At 40.4% G+C, this 25,460-nt stretch overlaps 2 protein-coding genes across 6 annotated transcripts in view; both read right to left on the reverse strand.

The window, feature by feature from the left end:
- Positions 1 to 5,598, reverse strand: part of TCEA1 (transcription elongation factor A1) — a 30,213-nt gene extending 24,615 nt beyond the window's left edge. The window contains exon 1 of one of the 3 annotated variants that reach the window (XM_049829486.1): positions 5,328 to 5,598. In XM_049829486.1, the coding sequence (XP_049685443.1) occupies positions 5,328 to 5,396 (69 nt within the window). In that variant the 5' untranslated portion in view covers positions 5,397 to 5,598. Of the gene's footprint in view, positions 1 to 4,804; positions 5,035 to 5,327 lie in introns of those variants that run through there. The other 2 variants (XM_049829476.1, XM_049829492.1) reach the window with 2 other exon arrangements.
- A 6,071-nt stretch (positions 5,599 to 11,669) lies between these two features.
- Positions 11,670 to 25,356, reverse strand: LYPLA1 (lysophospholipase 1). Of its 3 annotated transcripts, XM_049829564.1 has the most exons (10): positions 25,218 to 25,356; positions 24,578 to 24,609; positions 21,425 to 21,490; positions 19,844 to 19,891; positions 18,962 to 19,032; positions 18,279 to 18,352; positions 17,437 to 17,538; positions 16,646 to 16,822; positions 15,092 to 15,193; positions 11,670 to 14,609 (listed from the first exon to the last, which is right to left on the reverse strand). In XM_049829564.1, the coding sequence occupies exons 1-9, from the start codon at positions 25,284 to 25,286 to the stop codon at positions 15,140 to 15,142; spliced, it is 693 nt and encodes a 230-aa protein (XP_049685521.1). In that variant the 5' UTR covers positions 25,287 to 25,356; the 3' UTR covers positions 11,670 to 14,609; positions 15,092 to 15,139. The 3 variants fall into 3 exon arrangements, with proteins under 3 accessions (XP_049685521.1, XP_049685512.1, XP_049685530.1); XM_049829555.1 differs by having other exon boundaries at positions 11,670 to 15,193; XM_049829573.1 differs by lacking the exon at positions 24,578 to 24,609 and having other exon boundaries at positions 11,670 to 15,193; positions 25,218 to 25,301.
- Between the last annotated feature and the right edge of the window lie 104 nt (positions 25,357 to 25,460).

The raw sequence follows: 25,460 nt of genomic DNA on the forward strand, positions 1-25,460 counted from the left end.
CCACCAAAAGGCTGAGAAAGATGAAAGTGGAACTTCTGTGTCACATCCAAACAGGCACAGCTTTGGATGCTTTCAAATGTCTGCTACAACCTCTGTTTTTTAAACACATCTGACAGCAAAGAAGCCTCTAAAAACAAACATTTTGCTATGTCCCACCCTTACACAAACCTAATTCACTCATAAAACTGCAGTTTTACTATCTTGCCATCATAGCAAAAAGTCTTATTTAACTTTAATTCATGATATGCAAAACTACTCCATTTTTAACCACAGAATTTTAGTAGCAATGATGCAAGACTGGGAAATGTCATGCTGTTTTCAGGTGCTAAACTGAGTTAGCATACTAAGCCATTTCTTTCTCTAAACAGTCATAAGCATGGTTTCTTCTGTGCAAACATAGATCTAAGTAAAGCAAGTTAATTATCTTCACTGCTACCAAAAAAAAAAAAAAATCAAATTCAAGAAAATTGTCTTAGCCAAAAAAAAAAGACAAAAGTCAATGTGTCATTTTCAAAAATATAATCCAGTAACACTTACCTCCAAACCAATTAAGTTATTAGCAAACTGTACACAGTATGTGATTTCAAAATAAACACAGGTTATTGTAGCCTGCAATTTCAGCATAACAATGATACTGTAATGCAAAGTAGAACTCTCTTCACCTCACTTTAGAAACACAGTCTAGCCAAAACTTCTTTGCCTCTGTAAAATCCCTTCCCAATTGTACTTATCAAAATAACTTTATTATTCACAGACTAAACGTTTTCCAAAACTAGTAACTTGATACATAGGAGGTTAACAAACCATGCAACACCTATAAAAAAAACAGGTACTCTCTGCACAGATGTTAACAATGTTACCTACATTTCATGCTGTTTTCTGTACCAAATTACCAAAATTTCTAATGCACTAATACTTTCTAAGTCTCCGCTCTTTGCTAATAAATTAAGTGTACCAAGAATTAGATGCTTTAAAATTAAATTTAAATTGAGTTTTAACTCACAGCAACTAAACAGTTTTTCATAACCACTTTTATTAGCATAAAGTCAAATGCCCTCTTTTTTCTCAAAACCAGAGTGGAAGTTGCACAGTAAGATATACAATTCCTATTTTTCTAATGTAAGACTTCTCTGTTTAAAAAAACCCCAACCATTAAGAACATTATTATAAATCTTCATTTAAAGGCATTTCTACAATTTTATAGAAAATGAAAGGCAATGCCCCATTCCGCTAGGCTGGTTGGCTTCCAGTTTACCTTATTATTTGAATTAACAGAAGTCAGCTTCATACAGATTTAGTAGATTACTCCTCTCAACTTCTCTCAGTTGATCAGATCATAACACCAGAACAATGTTCTATATTCATATTTTAAAGCTATGCTTCAGGTGATAGAAAATGGAGTACGTTTCTGAAGACAGGAGAGCTATCTAGTTATAATTCTGTTCTACTTAAGGGAGCAAACATTTAATAAGGTGGACAATTTTACATTTTCCTCTCAAAACTTACTCAACTGTTCTTGATTATTTTTTTTTAATCCATGGATGCAACCTTATTTTTCATACCTATTCACTACAGCAGTTTAATGAAAGAAAAGCTTACTTCCATACAACAAAAGCTATAAGGAAGGCACGATGTGTTTTAATCCAGTCACAGTTATTCTGAAGGAGGAGTAATACATGCAACCAATATTTGAAGTAACAGCAGAAATATGTATCTCACAGTGTACTGAATACAACATTGCATATTATTTTGTCCTTCAAAACAAAAGAACTGCATATATCACTTCACTAAAAAAAGTTATGAAATCAGCACAGCTACAATTAAATCCTTAGTCAAGGCAAATCACCAAGAGTCTGACTCAGGAGGGGTGTCTGCACGGCCTGCCTTTTCAACTCATTAAAAGAAATGCCAAAAAGCACTTTGCCACAAGCCACAGAGTCACCTTTGGTATGAGAGACAAAGCATCTCTTGGCATCTGAGTCTTGACAACTTCAGAGTGAAAAAGTATCAAAGCTCTGTTTGTTGTTTTTTTTCTTTTATTGATGGGTTGCATCATCCTTATTCAAAGACATACACCAAATACCTGTTCTTGTTCAGTAAAAATGGAGAAAGGAATACAAGAGGTTGTCAGGAACATCATTATCCAGCAGGTACTTATGTAAGAATGCATTTCTCAATTCAGCTTCATCTTTGTGAGACAATGAAGTACCTCTTCATAGAGATGATCTTAATAACTTCGCTGAAGTTAGCATTTTAACTGCAGGGCAGTATTAGGTAGGAAATCACATTGTGCAATTAAAAAAGAAATACCTTATAAATGACAAAGACTAGTAAAAACACAAAGACATCTCCTGGGTTTAATACTGATGTACTTCCTCTCCTATCATACAGCTAAGGGTTTTTATCGCAGTGTACGCACGTGCTTTGGATAAACTGTCAGATCTCCACTATCGGCCCCAGAGGCAGCTCAAGCCCTCAGCCTTAGAAGATTTTTGAGACAGCATCAAACTAACAACAGAGCTGCTTGTGTGCGGCAACGAGCTGGAACAAACGTACTTTGTTGGAACAGAGCTCAAAAGCAAAACTGCTTCTGGTGCTGCCCGCACTCTCACTCCTGGGACAGGGGTAAGAGGACCCAGCCACTGGCTCCAGCAAGGCACAGCCTGGCCCAGCTGCGTGCGCTGTGTTCGGCCACATCAGACCGATGCTTAGCCCAGCAAAGACACTGCACCACTCCCTAGAGCCCCGAAAGCTAATTAGGTTACACACACTAGAGCATGAATACATGTCCCCTGCTGCTGCTGCTAGGAATGACATCCAAACTCCTAAGCCTCCCAGATCACAGAGAAATACACTGTGGTCACCAGGAGCATCTCTGGTATCACTGCAGTGCTGCTCCGCAGCATCAATGGTTGTTCCCATACTACGTGGGAGTTGCCATTTTCTTTCTATAGTCAGAAGTCTTCCAAATAAAATTGAATTAACTGCACTTTATCATTCTCATTACCACAATATTTGAACATTCCACAGTTGGTACGTTTTCACCTTTTCAACACCTCATAGGAAAGAGCCACTACTTCAATTTTAGTCAGAAAAGTGAGACAGTGAATTGTTTTGTGCTGAAAAGCATGGGGAATAGAAATAAAAAGAAAGAAGGAAGGGACAAAAAGGAAAAAATAATCAAATTAATAAACATTTGTTGTAAAAAACCCCTTCCACTAGACAAGTTTCCTGTCACCACACTGTATCACTAGAGGGTTCAAATGTATCAGAGCTAACCCATACAATATTACAGAACATAAAGGATTTCGAAACACAGCAAAGTATGGCTTGTGTGTACTTGTAATGAATTTGTATGGATGCTGAACAAAACAAATTTCATTGGTTCAATGCAGTCAATATTTCTATAAATATGCAAATCTTATTAAAAAAGTGTTATTTATGGTTTCCATTATCTTAAACAGCAAAAAAAAATACTTCTGTAAACTGAAATTCCACACAGCTCAGTTATGAACTATCACCAATATTGAACATTTAATGCGCCATCATAACATAAAGAAAAAAACCTTAACTTTGTGTATTAAAACAGTAGCTTGCAGGAAGAGCAGCAGTCACAAATACACAAATTACAAGAGAATAACAATGTGCCCACCTGATAAAGTAGTAAACAGGCTTTACAATTTACTTGTATGCTATTTTATGTGTAACCATAATGAGGTATTTGCCTGTTGCTGCACGCTCTGATTTTACTTATCCTGATGTTTTTGTAGGTATAATAGTACAGAGGCTATAGGTTATCCAGGTAAGTTCTTTATCAAGAGCATAGAGGAGAATAACACTTTGTCGTAGTTTAACCCTGTCCAGCAACTAGGCACCACGTAGCCGTTTGCTCACTTCCCCTCCCACCCAGCAGGATGGGAAGAAGAATCAGAAAAAAAAAGTAAAACACATGGCTTGAGATAAGAACGATTTAATAACTAAAGTAAAAAAACCCAACAACCAACAACTGACAATAATATGATAATAGTAATTGTAATAAAAAGAACAAAAAAAAAACCAAACAAGAAACCAAAACCCAAGAACAGACAAGTGATGCACAATGGAATTGCTTACCACTCGCCAACTGATGCCCAGTCAGTTCCGGAGCAGTGATCCCCCCCACGACAACTCCCCCCAGTTTATATACTGTACATGAAGTTCTATGGTATGGAATACCCCTTTAGCTTGTTCGGGTCAGCTGTCCTGGCTGTGCTCCCTCCTGGCTTCATGCATACCTGCTTGCTGACAGAGCACGGGAAACTGAAAAATCCTCAACTTGGGATAAGTGCTACTTAGCAACAACTAAAACATCAGTGTGTTATCGACTTTGTTCCCACACTAAATCCAAAACACGCTGTACCAGCTCCCAAGAAGAAAATTAACTCTATCCCACCTGAAACCAGGACACACTTGAACCAAGCTAACTGAATTCTACCCAACTATATTCTACCTCCATCCCGAGGCAGAAGTTATGCCCTGAATTAACAAACGCAGTTAAAGCGCTATTCGTACTTTTTTTTTTTTTTTTTTTTTTTTTGTAATCTGGAACAAAGCGGCTCACATCCCCCATCTGCTTCAGAAGTTTGCGCGCACACCTCCGGCCTCCCCGCCGAAGCAGGATTAGGGTTCCTCGTCCCTATTTCGGTCTGCACACCCCACCAACGACCCCAGCGTTCACGCCTGAAAGCGAGAACGACCCACCCGAGGGGGACCACCTCTGCAGGCGCTCTCCTCCAGCTGACGGCCCTTCCCACACCGTTCTCACCTCACGTCCCGCTCTCCGCCGAGGCCAACATTGCCATTTTCACCAAAGGGAAGCGGAGGGAAACGCCGTTTAGGGCCAGGGCCGGTGCCCGGGCAGGAACCTCCTCCCCAGCCGAAGGCGCCGGGCTCGACGCCGCGCTGGAGCGGGGGAGGCACCGCTCCGACCCGCCGCCGAGGAGGAGGAGGAGGAGGAGGAAGAGGGCGGCCGGGGACAACCGCCGGCGAGGGCCGGCTGACAGGGCGAAGGGCCCCCGCAGCGGGCGGGCCGCGCCGGCCGCCGGCTCCACGTCCCCCCTCGGCGCGGCGCGGGGCGGCGGGGAAGCCGCCGAGGCCGCCAGGCAGCGGCGGGGAGAAGCGGAGGCGGGCGAAGGGGCCCCGGCCGGGCCCCGGGCGCCGCGCGGCGGGAGCGGGAACAGCCCCGGGCCCGCTGGAAGGAGGGAACAAGGGGCCGGCCCGGGGCCCGCGGCGGCTCCGTGCCGACGGGCCGCCTCCCGTCCCGTCCGTCCCGTCCCGCCCCCGCTCACCGCGTTCTTCTTCTGCACCATCTTGTCCATCTTCTTGGCGATGCGGATGATCTCGTCCTCCGTGGTCATGGCTGCTGCGGCGGCGGCCCGAGCGGGGCCCGGCGCGGCGCCCGAGAGCTGAAGCCCGCGGAGCAGAGCGGAGCGGAGCCCCCTCACCCCCCCCTCGGAGCGCGGGAAGCGGCCGGGGCCGCCGCCGAGCTCTGCGGGCAGGAGCGGAGGCAGGCCGCGGCGCAGCTCCCCGACCCAGCAGCCAGAGCGGCGGCGGCGGCAGGCAGCACGCGTCGAGCGCCGGCGGCAGGAGCCAGGCAGCGCTGCGGCAGGCCGAGAGCGTTGGCGCGCCGGCCGGCGGGGGCGGGGCCGCGGGGGCGGGGCGGCGGCGGCGGGAGCGGCGGGGAACCGGCGGCGCCCCGCGGGGGGACCGTGGGCTTCGTGGGAGAGTCTCGCTCCCCACCCCGGCCCCCAAAAGCCCGACTGCGGCACAGTTAGACGCTCTGACCTCCGACGATGTCCCACGCTCTGCAGCTCGCAGCGTGGCCGCTGACGCCGGGCTGCCGGCAGCACGGACCGCCGGCCGGTCCCGGTGTGCCGTCCCGTCCATCCAACGCAAAAAACACCGCCAAACGCGGCGCCGGTAACTCGCTTCCTGCGTTCAAGCTGTTCTGCAGCTGCCAGAAGGCTCAGAATTACGGCAGACGCTTGATTTCGTTAGCTTCAAACGGATGGAAAATCCCCTCTTCCCTCGAACGGCAAAGGTTTTTCTTAGGGACAGACTTTAAGGAGTTACTTCTGGATAAAATGGAACGAGGATTTCAAATTGCAATTTTAGAGTAAGTTCGGGATTTGCAAGTTTACGGTCAGTACAACAGAGCTGGAGATAAACTTTTGCGTTGGCCAAGTATCACGCCGTAATGCGCTACCGTGGTTCGAAGTCTCAAAGCTGGTCTGAACCTTGTGTATGTTCCAGCGGGACATGCCACGTTTACAATGCTCAACAAATCCATATTATGTACCGTCAATGAAATTCTGTTCATCAGCTGAGTTACGTGCCTTGCTACTGTGATCTGTTGTCGAAAAGAACCGCATCGTTAAACCATTTTCTCTGTAAAATAGAAGTGTTTACTTCGTAAGCGTATCTGAAGGTTACAGAAAGATTATCCCCCTACCAAGAGCCGGGAGGGTGCTTACGCATCCTGCTCAAATCTATTATTAGGAAGCAGTTGAATGCTCTGGATGCCCGAGTTGTAAACTGAGGACTGTAAAAAAAATTCACATTTTGGAGAAGAGGTGAGATAGGCCTTTTCCTTGAAAACAACACTCAAGGAAGCGATTACGAGAACTGCCACAGCACTGATGCATCAGGTACTTTGCAGCAGGACTGTCTTGTGTTTTGAAGCCGTATAGAGACAGGTGATTTTCAGGCACTTCTACATCGTGCTCAATGCACACAATGGTCACAGCATCTGCCAGCTGAAAGACCTGCACATACAGAGACATATTAGAAGCAATTAAAATTATTTGGGACCTAGATAGGAATAGGATCTTCTCACAGTTTAGGTCTGGGCCACGAACGGGACAAGCATACAAGAAACTTTGCAGCTTTTTTTGTTTGTTCTGCCCAAAGAGGGCGGGGGGGGGGGGGGGGAACCCAATCAAAAAAAAACCCAAAGGAATGATTCTTTAAGGAAAAGAACACCTTTTCTTTCAGGGACAGATTTGGGAGAGAAAAAAAATAAAATAGCATAAAAAATAAAATCCCCACCCACATTTAAGGGATTGTGCCAGTTCAGCTTTAATTCCATTTCATCTAGATGCAGTAACCTAGTACCTGTAATAAGCAACTCGGGTTAAATAAGATGCCAACCTCAAATGAAGTTTGTGATCATTTCTCCCACAACCACATCAACGATAAAAGCAGTACTCGGTGTGTTAGCAGCTGAGCGCTATTGCTACACTATAGGGTAAACAAGCTTGTACGTGTTCTATGGTAGGTGCAGTAACACTATCAGAAAACTAAAAATCTCAAATCAGTCAGTATGGTTAGTTTGAACACGTTTTAAGTTCTGGAATGAAGTCTTCCAATATTATTTAAAAAAAAAAATTACAATTCAACACCTTCTTTGTTGGAAATGCATGGAAAGCATTAAAAAATGCAGATGAAATCTATTAACATCCAAAATGTATCAGGTAAGGAAATGATAACTGTAAATTAAATGCTATATAGCACTTACATAAGCCCTGCTGCAAGATTGTAAGAGGAGAGCATGTCCCATTTGTTTAACATCTAAACTAATAAAAGTAGCATCAGAGAAATATTTCAGTTGGGAAATCAAAGACTAATCAGATGATAATGCGTATCCTTTTTTGCAAATGGATGCATTAAAAGAAAACAAAATACAGCTCCCGTTATTTGTACTGTATGCTACAGTATCAGAATGATACTCAACTAACCGAACCAGTACTAACCAGATCTTTCTATTAGCTGCTCTATCATCCTCAGGACAGCAATTCTTTACTGCAAAGAACTGCACAGCACTCTCCATGGTTCTTTTTTAGCTAGTTCTAAAGCAAGCAACTTTGTACAGCATCAATCTCTTCTATAACATGCCACTGTAAGTCCAAACAACTGTAGGAGAGGGAAAAGACACCAAACAAAAGTTAAAACTATGCAACCTTTTCCTTTGTTTAGCTTCTTTCTCCTAAATGAGCCCATTAGAAGAAATAACACACTGTCTGTTGCACCGCATTTACCTGTTACAGCATATTCTCACCATTCTTTTGCAACATTTTCTAAAAGGTATCATATACCTGCTGCTGCTGCAAAGAGCCTGCGTCTAACTCGCCCACTAGAGCCTGTCATTTGCTGGACCACAGGACCTTCCACAATACTAAGACTTAATAGGCAGAGATGGCTCTCCTAAGAGGGTGCACATATGAAATGTGATAGATTTCTACTAACTAGTCTCATTTGACATGAGACAGCGTCCTGAGAAATTTGGGGCAGAGGGGCAAACAGTAGCGCGCACAAGATTTGTAGTGAAGGATCTCTGAACTCCTAGCATGGCACTTAAAATCCTCCATTTTCAGGACTAACATTCTGTATGGAAAAACCTCCTCTCATCAGGTGTTAATGCAACTAGGCAAAATAAAACATTCACAGCATTCCAAAAGGTTTTATGTAACCGTGTGTTATACCCCTTATGCCTCTCCTCTTTATTTGAGCTCTCAGCGTAACAATGACTTAGGTCTACTAAAACAGAATTTTGGTTGGTCTGAACCAGCCGACTGACCCCCAACATTTGCAGGGAAGATGAGGGGAGTCCAACCACAGATACACGAGGGGAGCTGTAGCAAATGGCAGTTCCGATTCCTCGGAACGGCAAGATTTTCCTCAAAAATTTCTGAAACAGTAACATGCATCTTGATTAGTTGTTTCTATGGTTATTCAGCAGATGGGTTAGGTTTTTTTTATTTCCCCACACTAGCTCTATATTACAATGGTATGGCCTAAAGTTAGACCAAGTATCATTTTCAACTTCTGGTGTTTGCAGTATGTTATTAAGTTAATTTTCAAGATGTTTTCACATTTTTTCAACTTAGAAACAGTAACTGGAAGCATTTAAATACAAAAAATATTTAAGAAAACGTTGGTTTTTTTTTTAAGGTCACATTATTAGACTTCTTCATTCTGGGGCAACCCCTACTTATTTTTTGTACATAGACTGAAAACATTTAAGCCTTTTAAAGATCCCCAAATAATTTTACATAGTACAACATAGCTAGCAAATGATTTAAAACAGAAGCTACTTTAAGAGTTTGCTCGTATTCATAACCAGGGAACATTCAGACTCCAACTTTTAGACCCCATCTCCTCCATCTGTTAATGCAGACAAGTAGCCTTTTAAAAGAACCTTGAACGACCCCTGACGGAAGTCTACCTTCTCCACCTGGAGAAGCTAAACCTCCCACTTAGATGCCTGAAGCCAGTTTGCAGAAGTGTAGTGAACCTTGCTAGAATTTTTAAGTTTTACAAGCTTCGCAGAGAAAAAGGAGGCTACAGGTTGCTCTTTTCTAGTAATTGGAACTAAGAGAAAACCATTATCTACTGAGTCACTTTGTGGATGTCCATTAAATTATACAAGTGCTTTGTTGAAATCCGCTTTAATCAGCTACATCAAAGGCACTTGTTTCACTCAAACAGAATTAATAAAACCTGTTATCCCAAAGGCAAACAGTGGTAGCATGAGAGTGGCAAGCAATGAAAAGAAAAAAAAAAAAAATCTGTTGTACACCTATTATTCTTCAAAGAATCCCATTTCCAAGTTAACCAACAGACATTCTGAAAACTTCTTGAGAGTCACCTTCTTCACTTACACCAGTGGTCTCATACTATATTTGATAAAGTTTAATACAATAGTACATAGTGATTTTTTTACTATGCTAATTCTAGGCAATGTTTCTCCTCACAATTATCTCCTCAGGGATGCCAGGACTGAAAGTAAATAGAAACCAAACATTACTCAAAAATTTTTTCATAAAATATAAACAAATTACTCTGTATAGTTAGTATTGCATCTTTATTGTTACTAACTATACTTATATCCTTAAATTGCCACAGTATATTCACATACAGCATTGCAGCCGACATGCATTTCCACACATTCACGTGTGCTGGTTTTGGCTGGGGTAGAGAGTTAATTTTCTTCACAGTAGCTGGTATGGGGCTATGTTTTGGATTTTTGCTGAAAACAGTGTTGATAACTCAGGGATGTTTTCGTTCCTGCTGAGCAGTGCTGACACAGCGTCAAGGCCTTTTCTGCTTCTCACCCCACCCCACCAGCGAGGAGGCTGGGGGGGCACAAGGGGTTGGGAGGGGACACAGCCGGGACAGCTGATCCCAACTGACCCAAGAGATATTCCAGACCATATGATGTCATGGTCAGTGTATAAAGCTGGGAAGAAGAAGGAATGGGGGGGGCATTTGGAGTGATGGTGTTTGTCTTCCCAAGTAATCATTACACATGTAATGGAGCCCTGCTTTCCTGGAGATGGCTGAACACCTGCCTGCCCATGGGAAGTGGTGAATGAATGCCTTGTTTTGCTTTGCTTGTGTGCGTGGCTTTTGCTTTACTTATTAAACTGTCTTTATCTCAACCCACGAGTTTTCTCACTTTCACCCTCCTGATTCTCTCCCCCATCCCACTGTGAGGGGAGTGAGCAGGCGGCTGTGTGGGGCTTTAGTTGCCGGCTGGGGATAAACCATGGCATCATCAACCTCCTAACTGTACTTCACCCTGACTTTTAGACATCACAATCTATGGAGCCAAATGGCCTTTTAGTTGCTTTAAACTGCTTGAGGGGGAAAGCCTGCCTTTACTACATGTACACCCCAATCCCTCTCAAGTTCCTTCAGCATCCGTTCCCAGATAATCTTAAGTTTTCTCTAGAGGGCCCTACACTAAGTATACCACTGGTCAGCCTCAAATATTACAGTCAACCTAAAGAGCACATGTAACCCCTGACCTGAAAACTGTTTCTTTAACAAATATGTTAAGTGGTATGTATGCCAAACCTAATATAACTTCAAAGGCTCCCCAACACCACAGAAACCCCAGAGAAAGGTGTAGCAATACACAGTGAGAAGACTTTGGCTCTTTACTGGCCTAGAATAACATTACTAGAAATTATTTTAATTTCCTCCACCTTTCAAAATTACTACAAATTCCAAGAAAACAAGGTAAAATAAAATTAACCCAGAATATGAAAAAAATCAAATCATACTTAGCATTCTCTCAATGAGGTAGAAAAATGCAACTTGGCAAGTGGTTTTTTCTTCCTTTTCTTTTCAGTAACTACAAATCATCATTCTTCTATATTATACCATCATGCATACATTACCATGCAATGTATTTGCAAGAAGCCTCTGAAGTGCCTGTTTCACAGCACATGAAAGCTCAACTTCTTTCAGGTAAGTATGGAAAAAGTCTTTAGTACTTGCCCAAGCACTGATTGAAATTTATTTCACAATGATAAAAATAAAAAGATTTTACATTTTCCCTACTACAGAAATAATTTCCAAAGTTAAGATTTCTTATCATAAATAAAATGAGTAAACTAAGTAAATTACATCTTAGATATTTATATTAAATATAAATGGCTTATACTTCATAACACAAAAGAGTAACCATTCAATATTTCTTTATAAAATTTAAGATACACAGGCCTTGTACATATGGCTTCATTAACATCTTACACAGCTTGTTCTCAGTCATGTCCATCAATGCAAACAGCACCTCTACATAAAAGATGCATCCTAACGATTTCAATGAAGTGCAGTATACTCCATTAGAGAGAACATGTTTTAATTAGTTCTAATACCAGTTACAGTGTACAGTACTTTTACCAATCTACTGTGTTGTAATTATACAAGATAGGAGGAAGAGACCAAATCATACAGCCCTCACCTCAGAACAGACCCCAGTACAGGTTTACCTCAAGAATGGCTGGAAGATTTGGCTTATAATACATAAGTCAACGTTTTTTAAAAAGTGGGCAACATATTCCAACAAGAAGTCAGACTGCACAAAACTGCAGTCAAATTGAAGTACCATTTTGAAATTAAAAACACATTAGGGAGTTAGATACCCACTGAAACAAACTGATCTGCAAGCACAGTATTTTTGTATCAATGCTTTCACAGGTTTGACAGACATCTCCTTTTGGGGAAAGTCTAACATTACAAAAAATAAACTTTATTATTGGACAGTTTCAAACTGTAGTTTATGAGGCTAGGACATTCACATTTAGAACACTGATAGTCCAACTTCTCCATTGTAATAGAGCATTATGAAAATATCCAAACCAGACTGAGCTATCTTTCAGCCTAAAAATACAAGCATTTATAACAACAATCCCAGCACAAAATCACTTCAGGTTGTGAAGACGTCCAGCTATGAGATCATACACACAGCTTTCCAACCAGCTGGGAAGTTACAGAAGACAGGAGGCTCAAGATACACGCTGTAATATGGGAAGAAACAGGATACAACCTTTAAGGTTGCTCTAGCTTCTGGGCTGTTTAACAACCCCCAACTACAACATACACATACACTCCTGCAAAAAAAACCAACAAACACTTGAGGGGAATTCTTCCTAGAATACAGAAATTCAGAGTAAGTCACAACATTCACTTACGTTTACTTTGGTAACACAGCTCTTTGTAGATAAAGCAAGCAGCAAAACAACAGTATGAAAAAAAATCTTGTTATGACAGCTGAAAATTTCAACAAATTTAGCACATAAAGCATTTTGAGGAAAACTCTGAAAGCATCATGGAGATAGCAGTTGAATCTGGCCTGGATTAAAATGCTTAAGTACTGGAAACTGACCACAAGCTGTGAACCCAGTTCACCAAACTGAAGAAACTGTTATGAAGCTAACACAGAATACAGCTAGGACTGATCTCATCTTAACATCTTAGAAATATTTTTTTAAATTCATTCTAACAGAAGAAAGAATATGTGAAATGAGGACACAGCCAATTAGAAGTTGAACAAGACAGCTGAACAGCATTATCAAACAATTTACAAACAGAACAAGAAAATAACAAAGGAAAAATTAGAAGCTTGTGCAAGAACTTTGGAAGCATGCCAATATTCAGAGAATTATTTAGACAACAGGGGAATGAGGATAAGTCTAAAAACTAGCAGAAATAACATATAGTTTGCTTACCAAGTTTGCAATTCAGCAGGACTGCAAAATTAGCTAATGCAATTTGGGAATGACTCCAAGATAGGACACACTCTTTTCTTAAAAGAACTTTGGCACAACTACAATAAGAATATTATGGCTCCTTCTGTGAACTAAATTAACTGAAAGACAAATTGGCAGATCTGTAGAACAGAGTGACTGAGTGAAAAGACTAATTAAACTTCAAAGTTAATAGACATGCCTCTCAACCACACAGATGGAATATCTAAAAGTGTTTCAATACTATTTAGAAAAAAACTCCTTTTCAATTTTACATATTAAGAGATGTTTAATAATCCAGAGAAACTGGATTAGAAAAGAAAAACTGCTTCCTAAAAATGAAGTGGGACACATATGAAAAAAAGTACTGTAAACTGAGAACTCGCACTAGGTGAACAAGTCAGATTTCTGGCAGCAGCTGTGTTAAAGAAAGGACATAAAGGCATAATTCCCCATTTATGCATTTGTATTGGCAGATGCCTTGGACATAAATCCATATATACTGTAGGAGGACCACTTGATTAAGCTGAGAGAGGAGAAAGTACCTTAAATGCAGGTATGAAGCACAGTGCTGACATGACAGATGCATCCAAAATAGGAATATTCTTTGCTTGCAAACATATAGAATAGAGCATTGTTATGCAGCATATTACGCAGTAAAAACTGTAGTGCATTTTTTTAAACATTCCTAGTGTGGTGACAGCCTCTGAACTCTACAGAAGAACAGCTGTTCCCAGAAGTAAAGTATGGCTCTAACGGCTCTTAACTGCAAAAAGCTCTTAGCGTGCATCAGTTTCTGTAACCCAGTGAGTTCTAGAATTTTAAGCTTCTGAAAGAAGAGACATTCTGTATCTTGTAGGTTTTTTTCCCCGTAGTAGGTCTTCATATTCCTAGGCTATACTGATCTATGGAAATGCAGAATGATATCTTTGAAAATAAAATTCTTTGTTCTTTTTCAGAAAAAAAATCAAGTCTCAACATGCAATAAAAGAAAGTATTAGATGGTATCAATTTGAAGTTTAAGTAAGTTATATCCCAATTGCACTTATATTTCTATTAAAAAAGAATTCAAATTAAGTCAATGTCTGTGTAACAGATGAGACTTCAACAATACACAAAACTACACAGCTGCTTTGTTTAAAGTTACTCCAAAGCAGACAGAAAAATCAGAACTATATGCTGGAATTGCTCATGTGAAATACATCAACATCTCTGCACAAATGAAAGCTACAAAGACTAAAGCACAAGACACATATTCAGTATGAAACAGGAATTTTTAAATGAAACTCAAATTAATCCTATGCACTTCAAAATTCTTTTCCAAGTCAGCATTTGACGTGAGTTTTTAGGAAAAAAAAAAAAAAAAAAAAAAAAAGACAAGACAATAAGCAACAAATGACTGTCTAACAAGGCATGAGTCCCTTTAGAATTTCCACAATATCTGCCTGTATGAAAACAGTTAAAAATTGAGGTGGTTTAAATATAAGAAATACCTTTGCTGACTTCTAGGCATCATAGGAGAATAACCCTCCATATCTGGAGTAACAAATAACATTTAATATTTAAAGCTTTGTCCTTGGTAGCTTTTATTCTACCATCATATGCCCACTATGTTACATGTTGTGTACTTTATGCATCCATTACACAAAGGAAATTTTTTGTATGTTTCCTATAATTATTAAGAACAAATCATGTCTCAAGTATAACTAAACTGGTTACATTTATGTTGCTTGCTTAGATTTAGTTTTTAATTACTTGTACAAATAGTTTTAAATTCTGCAGTCGAAGAAAATCAGACATCTTAAAACACTATGCTTTGGTTGCATTCTGTCATTGTTACCTAGCTGCCTCATTCATATAGTCCCACCAGAGGATGATTAATACTAAAAAAAAATTATAGTTTCTTGTACATGTGTATTATTTAATCCTCATCCTAAGTATAAATTTGCAACACAGTAGTAACACTGCAGGTATAGAAGTAATGCTTCCTATCAGGCATATGAAAAGATTAACTCTACCACAGTTGATGCTGGTGTATTTATGTAGAAGGCTTCTCACATATCATTTCAGTCTACGGGAGGTAGATGTTTGTCTATGAACTGTTTTACATCCATCATCTCCTGTTTAAAGAGAAAGTATGTATTAGTTGAAGTTCCCTACTAATATAGATTCAACTACACTTTAATTCAATACACTTCAACATTCAATCATGTTTCAATGTTTCAGTTATAATGACCAGCTGGGCTACAAATACTGAGTAATTAGTTACTTGATAAAAATCATACAATTTTGCACTCAAGTCAAGGCTGCTAACTCTTCAAGGCACTATGCACTCAGAAGAGGCTAAAATACAAGAAAAAAAAAAAAAATCAAAGACTACTTTTTTTCTCTCTCTCTCTGAAGCTGAGCAGGCAAACTACATATTAATCAAGTGATCTGAATAGCAGCAGGCTCAGCATGGATAGGATTTCATTGTAGCTAAGGCCATAGCTTTGTGTATACTTTAAACTTTTGCAAGTTAGCAGCAGTGTGACAAGCCAGCAGCTTGTCCTCCTAACCGTTCAGTTTCACCCTTATGATGCTTCCTTCCTTAAGGAAAAGCAATACAGCAAACTAGAGTGGGAAACCAATCCATGTTAAAAATAATTTAATTTTAATTTTTTTTCATTAAGTCAATATTGTAAGAAAGAGCACATTATTAATATATTTGTGTGACAACTCAGTGCTATTACTGCCTAAACACAATACAACTTGGTAAATTTCCCAGAGAGGTTGTCCAAAGGTACAGCTCCCACAAGATGCAGCAATCCAAATTAAAAAAGTTACTGCTGCTGACAAATGGTAGATTTGTTCCTTGCCTCCTCTTCTGTTTCCTGTTCCTACCATTTACTTTCTGTAAGTTGATGCTTCAACTCACAGAAGCCAGCAGCTTTTGCCATTTTAGCAAGTTCAAATGGTTCAAAGAAGTTTCTGATTAGCTCCAGAGCTGCTGCAAGAAAGACAGGGCCACAAGGTCATAAGCAGAGGGAACTAGTCCACCTCTTTCTGGCAGCAGCAAGCCATTACATCAGCTCAGCTGCCTACTGAGCCAGAACCATAAATATAGGTTCAGAGGCTGCCTCTTCCATAGCGTTAACCCTCCCTCCCTATTCCTTCAATGTCTCCATCCATAGAACTAACAGGATTCTTCTCTCCAAAATACCAAGTTGGATTTATGCTGTGAGAATCTGCCTTCCAGTTCAGTAGGGTGTTTTTTTTAACAAGCAAATAATAAAAATTAGGATTAAAAAAAGAGTATTTTATAGATCAACTAGCTTAGTCCCAAAAATACAATCTTATGAGGAAGTTCCCACTAGTCACATAAACTTTTGCCTTGGATGCTTTTTCAGCCAGGCATTCAGTTACTCACTAAAATAAATAAGTTTCATCAAGCACCTGTTATTAAAAAAAAAGAACAAAAAAACACACACAAAAAAACCCCAACCCCCCAAAAACCCCACTCAATACATATTTGTTTTGAGGGAAAAAAATTAACCATACCCAGCTAAAAGATTGTATATTAAGAAAATTACCTCAATACATGAGCTGTGCATCATGCCGGAGTAAGTCCTGAAGGTTATATTGGCTGGATTTATCATACTCTTCAGCTTCTCAACAGTGAGAGAACCAAACATTAAAGGAACCAATGGGTCACAGTCTCCATGGCACTGAAGAACAGCAATCTCCTTGTTGACACCACTGATAGGGCCCTGTTAGGGGTGGAATTAGAGGGGAGAAGAGAAGAAAAAGACAGTAAGTGGAGGTAGGGCTAACATCTTTGAAATAAAATAACCCCATGGCACTACATCCTGTGGCATGACAAATAACTTGAATTCTGAAGGAAAAAAACACAATATATAGTCTGCAAATTCATTATGAAGTAAGCTCTGTGCCTGACAACACATTAAGTTCAAAAACCTGCAGATAAAATTTTGACACTAATTTCAGAACAGAACGTCATAATTTCTGGCCAAGTAAACAACCCAATACTTTGTTTAAATACCTAGTCTCTAGTAAGATAGTGCCTTGCAGATGGAAGAAATGGCAAATAGAAAATTCATCTTCAAGGAAGATTTGCCATATCCCTTAAGTTTCCTAGGAACGTCATTCTAAGCAGAAAAGATAGCTACTGAGTATTTTCTCTACTCATTTTCTCTACTTGCCAACCTCTAAAACTCCAGGGCCCTATTTTAAAACCTTCCGAGTTATGAAACAACTGTCAATATTCAGTAATAACGATGTCCACCAATTCATGCACAAGATACAATCTTCAAATATTTTCACTCCCTGAGCGCAAATTAGCTTAGGAAAGAAACATAAATACCTGAGGAAAAGAAGCCCGTAGAGGAAGCCAACAGCTGAGGGCTACAACACCTGCTAATTTTTGTTGTGTTGTAAGAGCTGTATACAATGATAAAGCACCTCCCTAAGATAAAGAGATATAAGTATTAGAATGGTGATGGTAATGGTCCTTTTAATGCTTGTTTCAAGATCTCTGATTTCTCCTTTAAAGGCCTTTTTCTATTCCAATCTATTCTTCCATAGAACCAATACTAAAACCAGTATTCCTGTACAACAATTATTTTGCTTTTTCCCCCCCTCCAAGTTCATGTGATCAACTCAGAAGTAAACCAGCAAATTTACTGTAACTAAGCTGGGAAAAAAAACCCCAAACAAACATGAAATAAAGCACTATCACTCATGACAGTATTAACGCTACTTTAATTTACTTGCATGCAGACTGGGGAGTTGGTGTATGGACCAATTAATCTAACCTACCTACCACAGTAGGGTATGTTACAAGAATGAAGGGAAGAATTTCCCAAATAAATCCAGACCCATCAAATATCTACCAAATTAAAGTCAAATTAAAAATACTAGCAAGATTTTCAAGCAAAGCTACATACATTACATGCATAAAAACTTTAAAGAGACTATTAATTTTAGTACCTTTTTTCCACATGCATGTTCATTTACCAGTAAATAGTAATTACTTGCAGAAAAGTAAAATAATTGATTTGTTAAGGCAAAGGAAAATTGACACCTTAGAATTTTAGAAACACCTAGCATCAGCTCTTTTCAATTCAAGTGTCTGGATTTCCCATGTTAGGAAAGCTAAATTACTTCCCTAGAAAAAAGATATGGTTCTTTCCAACCATTCCTTACCTGAGAAAAGCCTCCCAGAATAATTCGATTAGAAGGAATTCCATTTTTTACTTCTTGATCTATCAGTGCTTTAACTGCAACATAAATAAAGGCCAATAGTTAAAAACCACTGCATTTTGTTGAAAGTCTAGAAGACAAAAGAGACCTCCCTGATGTCAACAGAAAGGTAATGAAAGGAAAATCTAGTCTGCTATACATTAAAAAGTATCAAAAGATCTAGAGCATGATTAGAAATTCCAGTGCCAGTGTACCATTTCCAAAGAGAAAAACATGCAAGTAAGTCTCACAAAAGCCCTGCCAGGAAGATGGTATCCTCTTCTAACTATCCAGCATCACAAGTGGATGCTCATACAGCTCTAACTTGCTGTGCTACCCAGAAGCTCTTATAAAAAAAAAAAAAAAAAAAAAAAAAAAAAAAAAGGTACACTGTTTCCAATGTACATTTCATATTTGAGAGCATGAAGTGTTTATACCGGTGAATTACTCTACTAACTTACAAAGTTTAAAAAAAAACCAAAACCAACAACAATGCACTTAGCTAAACTTTGATCAGCAATAATACAATATATACATATTACTTCCCCTAATAATTTTGTCTTTGAAAAATCTGTTTCAGACTGATAATTCATTTTTAAGAATACACAGAAGTACTTTTAAGACATAAAAATTATTCCTAAGCATACCATTCTCCGCTGCCTGCTTGATCCCAGCTTCATCTTCTTGTGAATCTGGAGAAAGTCCAATGATATCAAACCTTACAAAAATATCAACAAGAGCATTACACATTAGAGCATCCATTCCACTTCCTTAAAACACAAATAATAAAATTGGGATATTTTCCAGATAAAAATGTTAGCTGACATACTATTTAGTACCAACCACCCATAGATTACAAGAACTAGTAGACAATCTGTGAATGTGGCTAAAAGGCTAGATCCAGTCAACAAAGCTTTTCTGAGTTTTGATATCTTCTGTAATTTACTGCAGATTAAGCAGCTCAGTTTTAATATTTGCTCCAATAATATCAGCAGAAATTACAATTTATCAGAAGAAGCATAGGAAAAATAAACACAAGTTACTTGAGAAAAACAAAACAAAACAAAACCCGAAGAAGACTGGTTTAAGACCATTGGAATCTACCATATTTTTCTTGTTCTCTATTCAGAATAGATGTTTTAAAGAACAGCTGCTAGATATCCTACTGACCCACCAAATATTACTCACTAGTAGCAATAACATTTCCACTCCACGTCTCTACTACTACTGACTATGAATTCATACACAACACAGACTATAGACTGCACTTGTAAATTAAATTGGGCTTTGTATATTAAGACATACAGCTTAGTCCTAAGGAATAACCATTACCAGAGATACACACGGAGAATTACAGTGTACTCATGAGAGCCCTTTTATAAGAACAGAACTAAAGCAAAAAGCTTTTTATACTTACATGTGATTAAAACCAGCCATTCAGGTTGTTCATGGTTTTTAATTAAGAACAATGAGTTCAAACCTCTAGATATCTTTTGATCAGAATCGTCTGCAATTGAACAAATACTTACCATGATGGCATAGCCATGTTCATGTTCAAAGAAACTGGCATAACTGGCCTAGAAATGAGAATGAACACCACTGACGTAAGATACATACTGAAATTTAATAACACAGATGCAGTTATGTCATGAAATTACATATCTCGAATTCTGTCTTACTTTTAAACCCTAATTAACATTAGCTACTTTGTAGCACCTCTTCAAGAAATCTCTCTTGAAACCTGCCAGCCCAAATATATTTCATATGCAGGGTTGAATTACCACTCTCTACGGAGAGCAAGCAAAACATTAATGGGCTGCTTTATGTACATATGTGTGTGTGTGAGTGCATATATATCACATACATATTTTTTATATGTGTATATAATTTAGTTATTTCTAAGTAACAGTTATTTATCACAGTTCCATACACGTGCTCAGTGGGTGAAGGCACCTTACACAGCAGCATCAGCAAACCTAAGGAAGCGGCGAAATGCAGCATAGTGGTGGGTACGAGTCTGGCCACACGTGCTTCTCAGCAGCAGAATCTGCTTAAGCAGTGCCTGCCTTCACTGCAGGCCTCGTTCCCACCCTTGTGCTGCTGTACGGCATCTTTTCAGTCATACCAAGACAACTTCAATGGACCATGCCATGGATCAAGTCTGGCTATAGTTTTAATCTACTGAAACTGAGGAACATAACATAAGTTCTGCAGGGAAAGACTGAAAGAAGACAAAGGGCAAGCACAGAGAACAGCAGATATTGCCAAGCTTTTTATGAACAGCTCAGCAAAGCGTGGCCATGTGGTAAAATAAATAAATAAATAATTCACAGCCTGGTAATCAGTAATACAGCAAAACATTGCTTACTTATCTCCCTATCGTCCCTGCTCCATATCTCCCAAGACTGCCGGAGCAAAAGACAATCTGAATTTTGTGTTAAAATAAATTAAGATTATACTTAATTAGTTTTTCTATCATGAAGTAAATACTAGATAGATCTTAATGCTTTATTTACTGACTCCTGACCCTGCTCAGAAGCATTTCGCTTCTCCAATTGCACAAAGACAGCTCAGATTGCATTTTTTGTTGAAAATACAAATATCCTGTGAATCTTTGAAACTTTCTGCAGGTAACAGGGAAATTTCATCTACTATACATGCATCTGAGTTTAAGAAGTACATGTACCTAACACAAAGTATATTTAATGGTCAGAAAAATACAAAAAATTACTCCTTGTTAAGACTGGCTTTTAACAAGTGACTGTTGGGGAAAGAAAGGCAACAAACAATTCAATCCAGTGAGAACATAGTAAAAAAAAAAAAAAAAAAATCTAACTTTGCACATAAAACTTTCCAAACATGTTTTCAGTCTGAATTAGTAACAAAACCAAAATATGAATAAAAATGCAGTTTTGCCATAAAGTAAATCACACAGCAGTTCCTAAAAATAACAAAATCTTTAATAGCATCAACATTATTTTAGAGTGTTTTTTTTTACATAAAAACGAAATGCAGAGGCATCCAAATCCCATTTGACTTCATCGTCTGTCCAAGTGTCTTAGTAAGTAACTCCACAGAAAAGTGTAAAGCAAGAAAAGTTACAAACTTACGCATGTGGGCAAATGTATTTTACATGGGGGCTTTTGATACCTGCAAGCGCTTCTGACCATCCATGCCTGTTAACAAAAAATATATTAAATGGCATGTTTCAGCTTAGCTCTTATTTCTATGCTGTTGCAACAGCATAGAGCAAGTATGAAATATGCTGAATTAGATCAATATAAACACATTTCTAGAAAACGTTTACATCAACTGCAGCATGCAATGAATGTAGTACTAAACTTAAAAGGTTTGTTCTGCCTCTGAGTATTTGTTGCATATATACAGCCGGGGACACTTTCATTTGACTATCATAGTTGTGGTGCAGGTGCAGAAATACCACTTTGGCTCTAGGCAAAGCCTGCTCTGTATCTGGGTGGATTTATTAACTTGGGTGCTACAACTTACAAACACAGGTATCCTGCATCCAGGCAGCCCTAGCCCAGAGGCTGCTTTGCTGCTCCTGTAGAGTTAAGGCACCTTCTTTCACAGCCGGGTTGTTTTTTCTGAGCCAAATTTCTTGATATGAGAGAGTAGCAAACTGACATTTAAGCTAATTCCACATGGAGCCAACCTAATCAATCAGACCTACTAACGTTGGCTGAGCTCGAATGCTCTCAGATTCAGGCAGTCCTGAACAACACTCCAGACTGCAGATGGGTTTTTTTAATCTCAAGCACGTGCTGTATGAATGCACAGAACAATGCAAGATCTGCACAGCAGATGAGTTATCATGCTTCCTACAAACCAGAAAACTGGAAAGCATAATTTAAATAAACAGCTCTGAAAGACTCACTCCAGGGCTCATCAAGACATGAACTGAGCTGGACCCAAATCTGAACCTGTGCAGAACCACTGCCTGTGCCTGCATTTGGCTTTCCAGTACACTCAATAGTACTTGTATGTCCTGATTTTTCTCATTACTCAGTGTTCCTAGCTCACCCACTAAACTAGATGCTGGAAAGTTGATTCTAAGCAGAAAACACCTTTAACAAATTCATCAGTGACACAGCTGAACTAATCAGACCAACAGCAGACAAGCCATGAACACTTGTGGTTTAGTTTTCATTTTAATATCATCCTGAAAAGTTAATGTATGCTACCTAAAGTTAAAGACATTTCAAACACACAAACAGCACAAACATTTGAAACACTGGCTGTAAATCTCAGCCTACTTCCTACCAATACTTTTATATATACTATTAACAAATTGCGAGTGATACTACTTGCAGAATATTTGCAGTATGACAGAAGGCCAAATAAGAATCTAAAGGAGAAATACGACTGAGAAAAACTAGTTAGGTAAGATTTTTTGGGGACTTTTTTTTAGCTAACTATGAAGATTAATTTGACAAATTTGGAAAGCAACATTGTATACACATTTATGCAGACTCCTTAGAACAATCCTCTACGCTGTACCTTTTGTTCAGATTTTGACAAGTACGAACCAATTTTTAAGTGCCATTTATATATGAGCTAAGAGAGAAAAAGAACATAACCTCTGTTAGACACTTCTCAGTAAGAAAAATACAATTGGTAAACTGAAGTGAGCAATTTAAAAATTCATGTGAAGTAGAACAGGTCAGTTTAAACTGTGGGAAATGATAAAATTAGTTCTCTTTAGACAATTCTTTTTTGGGTCACTACTACAGCTTTTTTTTGGAAAAAAAATTAAAATATGGCAGTATGTCAAAAGCAGTTTTAGCTAATCTGATCTGCAGTGGACTAGAGAAACAAATACAGCTAAATCACCATATTTCCACAGAGGTGTTAGGACTTGTTAAGGCATACATTCCAGTACGCTCTGCATTTGCAAGCTTGAGACTCTGCGTTAGCTTTGTCACCAAAATGGACATACCACAGTTGTATAAGGAATACAATTTACGTTAGAGAGCAAATCTCTCGTGTTTTTTTCCCCTTGCCAAAACCAACATCAACCCGATTTGCAAGGACTCAAATTCCAAAGACTCAAAAGATTCTGCAATCACTTGCTGTACATTTGGTGCCAAGATGCAGGCAGTACTGCTGCCTCAGCTGCGTCCTACCAGCAGAAAGGAAGAGCGATAATGCAAACAAGGTGGTGGTTTGTCAGTACAGCAAATGAAAGCAAACATCTCCACTTGTAGAACACTGCCAAGTGCATGGACTTGACTCTTTTTAACTTATTAATTGTCCAGGTTACACAAGTTTCAATTTTGACAGCTGACTTTTTTTTTTTCCAGTTCAGAAAAAAATTTTTGTCTTAAACATTGCAAGTTTCAATTTAGAGGCAACATTCAAGTTCCAGGTAACAAAAACATAAGTCTTATAAAAATATTATGTAATTTTGCCCATAAGGGAGCACAACAGACAAAGCATTCACGCTACTTATTTTCAGTATCTAAGTGCCAATTCCTTTAAAGTCTTCCACCAAAAAAGGTTTCAACACACTCCTAACTTGTTAATTCAATGGCTGTAATGAATGTACGCTTACATCTCGGCACACACAAGCTTCAAATGGAAACATTACACCGCACCTAGAATGCCTCCCAGAAATTTCCTACTCTTTCCATTCCTACTCAAACGTGGAAATAACAGGAACAGGGTATTTCACCGCTTATTTGGGGGTTTGGGGTTTTTTTGGAGTCTGAAGACCATATTTCAGAGAGAGAAATCTGCAGACATGAGGTGACCACTTAGGACTTTGCGTAGATAAAGCAAGTAAGTCTCGATTTAAATGTACGTACGACATACTGAGGAAGCAACCATGAACTAACTGCACCTACTAGCAAACCAGCAATCCATAAGCCTGGAAAAAAAAAAAAAAACTCTAAATTTAGACAAGCACAGGAACAACCAGGAACCCACTCTCAGGAAATCAAAAGATCAGAAACCCACAGCCTTCTTGTTTTGACTCAACAACAAAAGAGGTATTACATTCAGATCAAATTAGGTAAGTGATTGAAAAGAGAGAAGAAAAAGCTTCTGAGGACTTGTGCTAGGAAATTTTAAATAAATAGTTGTTGCCAGCATATGTGAGATTTCATCTGTTGTTAGCCACTGGATTCAATTAAGGGCAAAATAAGAAGCTTAAGCAACTTTTAACTGCTCACGTCTTTAAAACACGCAGCCTTATGTTTCAAACTGTAGTAACTATTAGGTATGTTATAGATCAGAATACACACCCGGTATCTCCCAATCCGTGAAGAAAAATGACCTAAAAACAAAAAAAAAGAAACCAAACACGTAGCGGTGTAAGATCACTAAACCACAGAGGCGCCTAACGCACGCACAGCAGAAGCCCACAGGAGATCACACACGCCAGCTCGGAGCACGACGCGACTTTCTGAAGAGGAAACTCCGCTTCCTTCACCTCCCACCCCACTCCCCCCCACCGCCGCCATCAGCGGGCGCACCCCGCCCTCGCCCGGCACACACCGCGGGGCCCCCGCTGACACCGATGACCTTCCCCTCCCTGCCCGGTGCCGGCTCCAGCCGCCGCGGGAGCGGGAGCAGGACAGCTCCCGAGCCCGGCCCGGCTCTGGCAGGAAAGTAACGGCAGAGACCTGTCAACCGGACCGGGCCGGGCCGGGCCGGGCCGGGCCGGGCCGCCATACCCCCCCCGCCCCACCACCACGGGCGCCTGCCCTCAGCCGGGCCGGGCCTGACCGCGGCCTCGCCGCCGGGCCGCTGCGGCCGCCCACCGCCCGGGGCTGAGGCCGCAGCGGCGAACAAAGCGGGGCGGGGGCCGCCGCCGCCGCCCGCCAGGGCGGACCCCTGACAGCCGGCGCCTCCCCGCCGCTCGCCCCCCCCGCCCGCACTCACGGCAGCCGTCGCCTTCCTGGCGGCCGGGACGATGGCGGGGAGCGGCGCCGACATGTTGTTGCCGCACATACACCGGGCTGCGAGGCGGCCAGCGGGACACCGGCCAGGAGCGGGGAGGCGGGACGGGCGCCGGGCCAGCGGGGCGGGGGAAGGCGGGCGGCGGGGTGGGAGGGGCGCGGGCGGGCGCGGGCGGGCGGCCGGGGGCTGTGGGCGCCAGGCCCGCTCCGCCGCCCCGCCCCGCCT

This window comes from Accipiter gentilis, chromosome 2 (assembly GCF_929443795.1).
Source record: "Accipiter gentilis chromosome 2, bAccGen1.1, whole genome shotgun sequence".
Taxonomy (NCBI): Eukaryota; Metazoa; Chordata; class Aves; order Accipitriformes; family Accipitridae; genus Astur; species Astur gentilis.